This window comes from Borostomias antarcticus (genome assembly GCF_949987555.1).
Source record: "Borostomias antarcticus genome assembly, chromosome: 2".
Classification (NCBI taxonomy): domain Eukaryota; kingdom Metazoa; phylum Chordata; class Actinopteri; order Stomiiformes; family Stomiidae; genus Borostomias; species Borostomias antarcticus.
In genome coordinates this window covers 32032882-32045381 of record NC_140235.1, presented here as the reverse complement: position 1 = coordinate 32045381, position 12500 = coordinate 32032882, and the positions used below count along the sequence as shown (strand labels likewise).

The window sequence follows — 12500 nt, the reverse complement described above, 5'->3', positions numbered from 1 at the left end:
AGAGAGAGGGAGAGAGAGGTGGCAGGAGAGAGAGAGAGAGAGAGAGGGGTGGCAGGAGAAAGAGAGAGAGATGGCAGGAGAGAGAGAGAGAGAGAGGGAGAGAGAGAGAGAGAGGGAGAGAGAGAGAGAGAGAGAGAGAGAGAGAGAGAGGGAGAGAGAGAGAGGGGTAGCAGGAGAGAGAGAGAGAGAGAGAGAGGGAGGGTGGCAGGAGAGAGAGAGAGAGAGAGAGGGGGGGGGTTGGCAGTGAGAGAGAGAGAGAGAGAGAGAGAGAGAGAGAGGGGGGGTGGCAATAGAGAGAGAGAGAGAGAGAGGAAGTGTGTGTGTCTCACCTGCTGTTGTGTGTTGTTCTTGTCTCTCTGTGTGCTGATGGTGTCCTTGGTGACCTGATGTAAGAGCTGTTTGAGTTCCTGAACCTCCCTCTCCAACCTGTCTACTGCCAACCTGTAGACACACACACACACACACACACACACACACACACACACACACATACACACACACACACACACACACACACACACACACACACTAGTTTTAAAGCTATTAGGGTCCACTGTCTTTCCGTAGAGGGATATCTGACCCCAGATCTGTCCCTGCATGGGCATCGTGCACGGAGGGCCTGGGGGTGGAGGCCAGGGAAGACCTGGGGGTGGAGGCCAGGAGGGCCTGGGGGTGGAGGCCAGGAGGGCCTGGGGGTGGAGGCCAGGAGGGCCTGGGGGTGGAGACCAGGGAGGGCTCTGCTGCGGAGCAGGAAGTGTTGGGGGGAGAGGGGATGTGAAGGAGCAGGAAGTGTTGGGGGGGAGAGGGGATGTGAAGGAGCAGGAAGTGTTGGGGGGGAGGGGGGATGTGAAGGCGGATCGATCGGCAGTCTATTCCTGCTCCGCCTGGCTGCCGAGGGTGGAAGATCAATACGACAAATTATTACAATTTCCACAACCTTCCCTCAACGCCCCCCACCTCTCCACACTGGACCCTCAACGCCCCCAACCTCTCCACAATGGCCCCTCAACGCCCCCAACCTCTCCACAATGGCCCCTCAATGCCCCCAACCTCTCCACACTGGCCCCTCATGCCCCCAATCTCTCCACAATGGCCCCTCAACGCCCCCAACCTCTCCACACTGGCCCCCAACGCCCCCCACCTCTCCACACTGGCCCCTCAACGCCCCCAACCTCTCCACACTGGCCCCTCATGCCCCCAACCTCTCCACACTGGCCCCTCAACGCCCCCAACCTCTCCACACTGGCCCCTCAACGCCCCCAACCTCTCCACACTGGCCCCCAACGCCCCCCACCTCTCCACACTGGCCCCTCAATGCCCCCAACCTCTCCACACTGGCCCCTCATGCCCCCAACCTCTCCACACTGGCCCCTCAATGCCCCCAACCTCTCCACACTGGCCCCTCAATGTCCCCAACCTCTCCACACTGGCCCCTCATGCCCCCAACCTCTCCACACTGGCCCCTCATGCCCCCAGCCTCTCCACACTGGCCCCTCATGCCCCCAGCCTCTTCACACTGGCCCCTCAATGTCCCCAACCTCCCCACACTGGCCCCTCAACGCCCCCAACCTCCCCACACTGGCCCCTCGCCAGCCCTCTGGACAACACCGCCCCCGTCAAACCGCCAGGACAGAACAGCTAAATATACTGCCTGAACACTGCACAGGACTATATACTGCCTGAACACAGCACAGGACTATATATGCCTGAACACAGCACGGGACTATATACGCCTGAACACAGCACGGGACTATACACGCCTGAACACAGCACAAGACTATATACAGATAAGTACTATTATACTATATATATATATATATATTATATATATATATATATAGTACAGGACTATATACTGGTAAGTGTGCTCAAAGCTCACAGGACTATATACGGGTAGTGTGCTCAAAGCTCACAGGATCACATAAACAGTCCCGTAAACAAATGTGTAACCCGACTGTTCTAAAGACTGATGAGCTTCCAGATCAGAGTGAATAAAGGTTAGCCAGGACTGAGATAGCTAGCGTGACTCCATGTGTGCTGCGCATGTGTAGGAGCCTCGTAGAAGAACCTCCCACCCACCCAAAACAATAACACACAGATGAAACAGATGGGAGCTATTTAGCATGACGCAAGGCTGTTTAGTGTTCAGGGCAGTTCGGACTCAGTAAACTAAGCCCCCCCTGATCTTGAGTGACATCTCCATCGTTAGGACGACAGGCTACACGTTGTTGTGGCGCAGTCGCCGCCTTAGCCCTCATCGGGAACCGTGACAACCACAGCCACATGCGTGCAGACGCCATCCATTCCCTCCTGTCACCACCAACAACAACAACAACAACCGCTACACCCATGAGTCGGCGCTTCAACCTTTGGTCGACCCCAATGAACTTTGAACTGCGTGACCTCACACACTGGCCGGGTCTCGGTCAACGCCCTCCGCCCCCCACGCCTGGCGACAGAGACGGGATGGTCCGGTCCGCTGAGAGCCCGGCGTTCGCCCCCACAGGCCAGACAAAAACAAACCGTTCCTTTTCCTATTTTTTTTTTTAGATCTGTCTCTTGTAATTCATGGTAGTTTTTGTTCGTGTTTGTAATGACAGTCATTTTCTGCAACACGACCATATAATAGCAGAGGGTCTGGATAAGTGCTGGAGCTACAGTGGGCCATAATGTACCAGGCAGAACAATGAGGAAGCCCCCTTACCTCCTCTCCTCCTCTGCTAGTCTTCCCTCTCTCACACACCCCTCCAACCGCCACACCTCCTCTCCACGGGCCGCCAACTCCTCCACTGAGAGGGAGAGAGAGAGAGAGAGAGAGAGAGAGAGAGAGAGAGAGAGAGAAAGAGAGGGAGAGAGAAATAGATGTCATAAATAGGCTTGGGTCTGGTTTAATAGGAGCAATATAAAAGGAGAGAAAACCTTTAAAGAAAAGTACATTTTCTACACGTTTTTCAGATACCAAGGCACAGAAAAGGGGCACGTTTTAGTAAAAGCTGAATTCAACTACAAGTTACAAAAGATGACATGAAAAGTGGAGAATCCAACACAATGAGCTTCCCACTGGAAGACATTCAAATCTAACGCTGTGAGCATTCAAACAGAGCAGGCTTCTGCACAAAGGAAGCGCTACCACTTCCAGTCAATAGATGGCAGTCTTTACCTTGAGCAGGGCACTTCAGAGTCAAGATGCATCCATTCCATCATGTTCCTTTTTCCCTGCTCTTAAATCTACATGCAATAAAACCCCATTGTCCTACACTTAGTACGTTTAGCGCACGGAGTGTGTGCATATAAAACAGTCCCTGCTTCCCCGGCAGGAATAGCAGTGTAGTTTGTTTCTACAGAGACACCATTTTCTTAACATATACGCTTTCTCCATAGCGTTTTTTTCTCTGTTTTTTTTTTACCATTTGGTCAGTATTCAATGAATATGGCATGAACTCTCTACGCTGCTGGTTGGGGATATGCATGCATGTGTGTGTGTGTGTGTGTGTGTGAGCTGTATACTGAGAGATGGGGGTGTGTGCTGGGGGTGTTGAGGGGCAGTCTGGGGGTGCTGGGGGTGTTGAGGGGCAGTCTGGTGTATTGCTTTAACCCTCTTAGTGACTCACGGTAGGACGGTGAGGCAGGAATGCAGAGAAAGGACACTAGAATGAATACTACACACTAAATCTACACTTGATAAATCCATGATTAATTTATGACACTGCAGTCCCCAAACTGTTTAAACTGAGGCCGTAGGAAAACTGAAGAGGCATCTGGAATTGTTAAATATTTAATGATGCGCAAACACTGCTTTCTCCCTCCTCAGCCCATCGCCCGCATGACTCAACCTGAAGGTAAAAGTTTGTTACAAATCTAAATAATCAATAGTTAGAAAATGTAAAACTGCATTTCAGCCTCAAATTCATATTCCAGGCGTCATTCCAAAATAACCTCCCTCACTCTGGTCATCTAGGGAGGGCAATTAGCTGCATGAACTGTCTGGCTCCTACACACACACACGCACGCACACACACACATGCGCCCGCACACACACATGCACGCATACACACACACACACACACAAATACATGCACACACAGAGACATACACAATGATGCCTACGATATTTATTATGGTGTCATTGCTATTTTATGGCCCTTTGGAGTCTGGTCAGATGACTTTGGGATATTTCCATTCTAGACAGAGAACCTGTGTGTCTACTGGTCTCACCGGACGCATCACAGAGAAGCACTAAGGCTGAGTAGCTCAGAGCACCGCCCGCAGAATACGGCTAGTCTAACCTCTCATCTGTGGGCCGATTCCCACCGCCCCCAATCCTAATCTGCAACACCAGAGGGATGGAGAGTGACCTTCAACCCTGTATCACTACGTAGGGAGCATGTCAGCCCCGCCCGTGGTCACAGGAGCTTCATCAGGCTCCGACAGGGACTCCTAGCAGACTGAAGCAGTGTAGGTCCTAGGAGACGTTTCAACCACCCCCTCTATCTCTCTCTCTCTCTCCTAGGAGACGTTTCAACCACCCCCTCTATCTCTCTCTCTCTCTCTCTCTCTCTCTCCTAGGAGACGTTTCAACCACCCCCTCTATCTCTCTCTCTCTCTCCTAGGAGACGTTTCAACCACCCCCTCTATCTCTCTCTCTCTCTCTCTCCTAGGAGACGTTTCAACCACCCCCTCTATCTCTCTCTCTCTCTCTCTCCTAGGAGACGTTTCAACCACCCCCTCTATCTCTCTCTCTCTCTCTCTCCTAGGAGATGTTACAACCACCCCCTCTATCTCTCTCTCTCTCTCTCTCCTAGGAGACGTTTCAACCACCCCCTCTATCTCTCTCTCTCTCCTAGGAGACGTTTCAACCACCCCCTCTATCTCTCTCTCTCTCTCTCTCCTAGGAGACGTTTCAACCACCCCCTCTATCTCTCTCTCTCTCTCTCTCCTAGGAGATGTTACAACCACCCCCTCTATCTCTCTCTCTCTCTCTCTCCTAGGAGACGTTTCAACCACCCCCTCTATCTCTCTCTCTCTCTCTCTCCTAGGAGATGTTACAACCACCCCCTCTATCTCTCTCTCTCTCTCCTAGGAGACGTTACAACCACCCCCTCTATCTCTCTCTCTCTCTCCTAGGAGACGTTTCAACCACCCCCTCTATCTCTCTCTCTCTCTCTCTCCTAGGAGACGTTCCAACCACCCCCTCTATCTCTCTCTCCTAGGAGACGTTTCAACCACCCCCTCTATCTCTCTCTCTCTCTCCTAGGAGACGTTACAACCACCCCCTCTATCTCTCTCTCTCTCCTAGGAGACGTTCCAACCACCCCCTCTATCTCTCTCTCTCCTTCTGCACTCACACCTTTGGGTGTGAGCCTCAGTCTGACTCCCAGCCAGGACACACACACACACACACACACACACAGACACACACACACACACACACACACACACACACACACACACACACACACACACACACACACACACACACACACACACACACACACACACACACATCTGTTCATAAGAGAGAGACATTTTCTGTTGCAAATGCACTTTCTCTCTTACACACACACACATATTCACACGCACACACACACGCACGCACACGCACACACACACATACACACACACACAAACACGCGCGCACACGCACACACACACTCTCTCTCTCCCTCTTTTTGCTTTATTTACAGTCCCCTGGCAGGGCTGCAAGGCCCCGGGGCTAGAACACACCTCATGCTCAAACTGCCAGGTAATCTTATGTCAAACATCCCCCTTTGATAAAAACTGATCAATAGACTCTTGTAAAGAAGTCATTTTCTCTGATGTTTCTAGCTTTTTTTATTAAGATACATATATAATTCATATTTCGGCGGGAATGTTTTCTGAGGTGGACAGAGAGTGTGTCCTAGTGTAGTGTAGGAGTGGTCCTAGTGTAGTGTAGGAGTGGTCTTAGTGTAGTCTAGGAGTGGTCCTAGTGTAGTGTAGGAGTGGTCTTAGTGTAGTGTAGGAGTGGTCTTAGTGTAGTCTAGGAGTGGTCTTAGTGTAGTGTAGGAGTGGTCTTAGTGTAGTGTAGGAGTGGTCTTAGTGTAGTCTAGGAGTGGTCTTAGTGTAGTCTAGGAGTGGTCCTAGTGTAGTGTAGGAGTGGTCTTAGTGTAGTCTAGGAGTGGTCCTAGTGTAGTCTAGGAGTGGTCTTAGTGTAGTCTAGGAGTGGTCCTAGTGTAGTGTAGGAGTGGTCTTAGTGTAGTCTAGGAGTGGTCTTAGTGTAGTGTCGGAGTGGAGGGAGGACGAGGGGGAGCTCGGGTGTGTTTGGTGTTTGGGCCGGGCTCCCGTGAACAACAGTTTGAGGATCGATCGTGTGCGTAAGAGGATTATGGCAATGGAGGGGAATTGGCGGAGGCGGGGTCTCGCGTCTCCCGGGCCGAGGGGAGAAACCAGGCCCCCAGAATTCCAAATCTAAAGTGAAGCCCTATTGAACCGCGCCATCTTTGAAAAAAACGCGTCACTGATACCTTTGACATGCGCAGTCAAAGGTATCGGACGCGTTCTTGTAGTCCACGAACAGATTGCTCTCCCCGCTCTGTTAGCGATGAAAAGCGGCTTGCTTATTAATCTACCTTCGTCAAATATATCCATTAGAAAACATATTTTTTTATCCAGGCATCTTAGTTTTAACAGTATAATTATGACTGAGCATGTTTTGTTTGCTAATAGGTGGTATTCATTCTGTTTCGAGCTCTAGCCGCGAACTTCATGCCGCAGCGAGAGATCCCGTCTCTCTCACAACACGATGGGCAGCCAGGCGAAATAGTCCTGTCCACCCATCGTGTTGTTGTGAACAGAATGAATACCACCTACTAGCAAACAAAACATGTTCAGTCACAATTAGGTGAGGGTGAGGGTTATGGCCACGGAGGGTTTTCCCTGGAATAATGTTTAGAGATGCTGGCGCGGGTTAGGGTTAGGGGGTTAAGGTTAGAGGGTCTAGACCACTGGATCTGTAGGTTGGGACGCTGGTCCTCAAGGTGACCGTGCCCTGAGGAAGACGCGCCTCAGCCAGACAACACTCAACAATACCTTAAAACACCACCCACCTCACACACTACCTTAAAACACCACCCACCTCACACACTACCTTAACACACCACCCCCCTCACACACTACCTTAACACACCACCCACCTCACACACTACCTTAACACACCACCCCCCTCACACACTACCTTAACACACCACCCCCCTCACACACTACTTTAACACACCACCCCCCTCACACACTACCTTAACACACCACCCCCCTCACACACTACCTTAACACACCACCCCCCTCACACACTACCTTAACACACCACCCCCCTCACACACTACCTTAACACACCACCCCCCTCACACACTACTTTAACACACCACCCCCCTCACACACTACCTTAACACACCACCCCCCTCACACACTACCTTAACACACCACCCACCTCACACACTACCTTAACACACCACCCCCCTCACACACTACCTTAACACACCACCCACCTCACACACTACCTTAACACACCACCCCCCTCCCACACTACCTTATCACACCACTCACCTCACACCACCCACCTCACACACTACCTTAACACACCACCCCCTCACACACTACCTTAACACACCACCCACCTCACACACTAACTTAACACACCACACACTACCTTAACACATCACCCACCTCACACACTACCTTAACACACCACCCACCTCACACACTACCTTAACACACCACCCCCCTCACACACTACCTTAACACACCACCCCCCTCACACACTTACATTGTGTGTTCAAAAATAATCTCCTAATAAACTTCAAAGCTGTCTGCTGGAGAAGAAAAAACAGTAATTAAATGGGGGAAAATGAAAGGCGTTATCAACATATTGCCCGTGTGATCATGATGAGAGAGCAGTTCTAAAAGACGAAATGAGAACAAATTCATGAGCCTAAGATAAGGATGTTGATGTGCTGCAATCTTTTCTCTGAAATTGACTTCTGCTGGAGTGACAGCAGCATAGAAAACTGATAAGCCTCTGATCTGATAGGTCAAATTACATATCAAGGCCGCAACGCTCTTATCGCATTATTGATTAATTTATCGATCAATTAATGCAGTTTCTAATAAATACTGTATATTCTTCTTTCCTTTTTTCCTTTCCTTCTCTCCTTCCCTCTCTCCCTCCCCTCTTCCCTCCCTCCCTCCCTCCCTTTTACACGGCCCGCCCCCTGTCTCATGATGCGTGCTACAGCTTCGCCAATCGTCCTCTAGCCGTCCAATCACAGACCGGCAACTGTGCAGGGGTGGGCGGGGCCTGAAGGTGATGTGAATCTGTTGTCCTGATGTGGGATCGTTCTCCAGACGGACGCCCAGAGCTCCACGTATCACGCCATGATGTGATGACAGATTCCCTCTGTCTGGAGCGGAGCGCCACGAGGCACGGGCCGAGCCAGGGCACCAGCCTACTGTCCAAACCCAGCTGCATTTCACCATTATTTCATCAGGAGCGTATAGACTCGACTAAATGATTCTCATTGGTGTCCATGACTATCATAGCTTTGTAGTTCTTGCCGTAGCGAGGGCTTCTGGGTACTCGGACTACGCTTCCCTAGACCCAGGGTGACCGGAGCCAAGCTGACAGCATACAGTAGCGTTACTGTATGTGCTGCTTAGGGCTGGGTATTGAGTCGAATTTCAAGAATCGATTCGATTCCGATTCACAAGGTTCAGAATCGATTATCACGATTCGATTCGATTCAATATAGATCCGGTTAGTGTTACTAAAACCTGTTTTTTTAGCTGTAACCTTAATTACATGACTGCCAAGTTATGCAACACATCAATACTAGGGCTGGGTATCGATACTGATTTCCAAAAATTAATGAATGAATGAATCATTGAATGAATTAATGAACTATTCATTCCTTCATTTATTCATTCATTCATTAAATAAAAGATTGATTTTGGGATTCATGAATCGATTCTGAATCATTTGATTCAGAATCGATTCAGAATCAATTAATCGATTTTTTAAACCCAGCCCTAGTGCTGATGTATTATGCTGTCATAACGTTGCCTACTGGAAGCTGGAGAAGACGTCTTTCTGTCCCCTCGTCCCCTCCATCCGTCCCCCGGGTCCAGTTTGATTCAGCCATTTCCAGGCGCCTCCATCATCCGCTGACCCCCTGCGGCTCATCCTCTCCTCTGCTCTCTCCTTCTCCTCCCTCATTTCTTTTGTACTTTCATCCGTGATCCATCACAACAGGTCAGTGTGAACTATCTCCTCCTGTAGCTCAGAGTAACGTCCTATCAGAATGCTCCATCTGCAGCTCCACATCTTCAACTGAGCTGGATCTCAGCTCACCTGTTTTAGAAGTTTCTGGAATAGCCGGTACCCGCTGCTTTGATAATAAGACACAGAGGGAACGCACAAATGCAGTAATATAATGGCTGATTCTGTAAGGGTTTGGTTAGCACACTGCATGTTCAGAGGGAGATGAAGTCCCAGTCAACCCTATGGACTCTTCTCATCATTAGGATCAGAAAAGGCTGCTTCTCCATTACAACATGTGATGGGGGTAAACTACTTTTTAATGCAGACAAGAAGCTCAGTATCATCGAGGGGTGTGTGTGTGCGTGTGTGTGTGTGTGCATGTGTGTGTGTGTGTGCATGTGTGTGTGCGTGTGTGCATGTGTGCATGTGTGTGTACATGTGTGTGTGTGCATGTGTGTGTGTGGTGATCCCAGACAGTCCTCCGTCTCTGTTTAATGAGCTTGGAAAGCCCAGACTGCCAGCACCGTCTTCCACTGAATGAGATCATATTCATCTCTCTGTGGATAAAAGGTGTGTGTGTGTGAGCACCTTCAAGTGTGTGTGTGTGTGTGTGTGTGTGTGCTAATTAAAGCTGTGGGACTAGCAGTAGAAGTGTGCGTGTGTGTGACGAGGTGTTCTCCCAGTGTGACCACAGATCGTGTACGTTAATTCTTAATGAGACATTCCAGCGCCCAGAGAGACACCAGCATCGCCATCCCAGCGCTCGCCCACGGCTACAAAGACCAACAACACCGCCCCCCAGAGCTCTCACACACACACACACACACACACACACACACCCACACCCGAGAGCAGATCATTACAGCACACCTCAAACAGTGCAGTCGTGAACACCAAGTGTGTGTGCGTGCGTGTGTGTTCGTGTAATGCCATTAGCCATTGCTCTTGAACTCTTACCTCTTGGTCTTACTTGTGAATACTGTACATGTGAATGTATGGCTAGTTTTCACCTCTATTGGACAGGATCATATACTGCATATCAATATATTGTGTATTGAGTTGCCTTTGTGTATGAAATGCGCTGTATAAATAAAGTTTGATTTGATGTGAGCATGTTCATCAATCAGCTAGCAGACAGACAGACAGAGAGAGAGAGAGAGAGAGAGAGAGAGAGAGAGACAGACAGGTATCTGCATCTCTGTTGTGACAGACAGACAGACAGACAGACAGAGAGAGAGAGAGAGAGAGAGAGAGAGAGAGAGAGAGAGAGAGAGAGAGACAGACAGGTATCTGCGTCTCTGTTGTGACAGACAGACAGACAGACAGACAGACAGACAGACAGACAGACAGACAGACAGAGAGAGAGAGAGAGAGAGAGAGAGAGAGAGAGAGAGAGAGACAGGTACCTGCTTCTCTGTGTTGCTTGCACAGTTCCACTATCTCCTCCTTCAGCTGTGTGACGTGTGTCTGGTTCTCCTGTTGCACCTCCTTCCTCCCTCTCTCCTCCTCCATCCTCTCTCTCTCCTTCCTCTGCGCCTCCTCTCGCTGCTCCTTCAGCTCCCGGCTCCGCCTCTCTAGCGCCTCCCTGGTCTCCTTCAGGTCCTCCTCGGACCGCTGGAGTAAGGCTTCACGCTCCCAGACCTCCTGAACAGAGAGAGAGAGAGAGAGAGAGAGAGAGAGAGAGAGAGAGAGAGAGAGAGAGAGAGAGAGAGAGAGAGAGAGGGAGAGTATAGTGGCTTATTCTTTAAACGTGTAGGCCTACTGCCTTCCAATAGCCACTGTCCAAGCGGGAGCGAGGTTAATGACGCACGTATACCATCCAACAATCCAATAGAGCAACGCGGAGATCCAGAGTTAAAATTCCAACAAAAAGGTCATTTATTATGCGTAAAAGTACAACAAAAATATTCAGCGTGGCTCTTCGTCATGATAAACAAAATACCATTACAGTTCCATGATTTGCATTGGTTTGGTTACTCTAGTTTAGTCGTGTTGGAGCATGTTGTGGTCAAAAAGCTGTTCCGCACCCCGTCTCACTGGGATTCCACCCAGGGGTGTTCCCTTACCTCAATTAAATAAGATAGCTACAGTATAGATACTGACCCCAGGGGCGTTCCCTTACCCCAATTAAATAAGATAGTTACAGTATAGATACTGACCCCAGGGGCGTTCCCTTACCTCAATTAAATAAGATAGCTACAGTATAGATACTGACCCCAGGGGCGTTCCCTTACCCCAATTAAATAAGATAGTTACAGTATAGATACTGACCCCAGGGGCGTTCCCTTACCCCAATTAAATAAGATAGCTACAGTATAGATACTGACCCCAGGGGCGTTCCCTTACCCCAATTAAATAAGATAGCTACAGTATAGATACTGACCCCAGGGGCGTTCCCTTACCCCAATTAAATAAGATAGCTACAGTATAGATACTGACCCCAGGGGCGTTCCCTTACCCCAATTAAATAAGATAGCTACAGTATAGATACTGACCCCAGGGGGGTTCCCTTACCCCAATTAAATAAGATAGCTACAGTATAGATACTGACCCCAGGGGCGTTCCCTTACCTCAATTAAATAAGATAGCTACAGTATAGATACTGACCCCAGGGGCGTTCCCTTACCTCAATTAAATAAGATAGCTACAGTATAGATACTGACCCCAGGGGCGTTCCCTTACCCCAATTAAATAAGATAGCTACAGTATAGATACTGACCCCAGGGGGGTTCCCTTACCTCAATTAAATAAGATAGCTACAGTATAGATACTGACCCCAGGGGGGTTCCCTTACCCCAATTAAATAAGATAGCTACAGTATAGATACTGACCCCAGGGGGGTTCCCTTACCCCAATTAAATAAGATAGCTACAGTATAGATACTGACCCCAGGGGGGTTCCCTTACCCCAATTAAATAAGATAGCTACAGTATAGATACTGACCCCAGGGGCGTTCCCTTACCCCAATTAAATAAGATAGCTACAGTATAGATACTGACCCCAGGGGGGTGAGGCCTCCAGATAAGCAAACCATTCTGCATGCAAACATAGCAATATACTGTAGCAAATTATATCATAACTTAAATTATTATATTTTGACCTCATAATTCCATATACCATATATCTATTTTTCTTACATATTTTCTTTTCTCAGGACAAATCAATATAAAGTTAATTCTGGCTCCAACAGAGAGAGTGAGAAAGAGAGAGA

The 12500-nt window shown here is 49.2% G+C and overlaps 1 protein-coding gene across 1 annotated transcript in view; it reads right to left on the bottom strand.

The window, feature by feature from the left end:
- Window positions 1–12500, bottom strand: part of LOC311322413 (uncharacterized protein) — a gene marked incomplete at both ends in the record, with an annotated part of 48121 nt that overhangs the window by 20567 nt on the left and 15054 nt on the right. The window contains 2 exons of the mRNA XM_084454478.1: window positions 330–441; window positions 581–666. Coding sequence (XP_084310604.1) covers window positions 330–441; window positions 581–666 — 198 coding nt within the window. The remainder of the gene's footprint in view (window positions 1–329; window positions 442–580; window positions 667–12500) is intronic.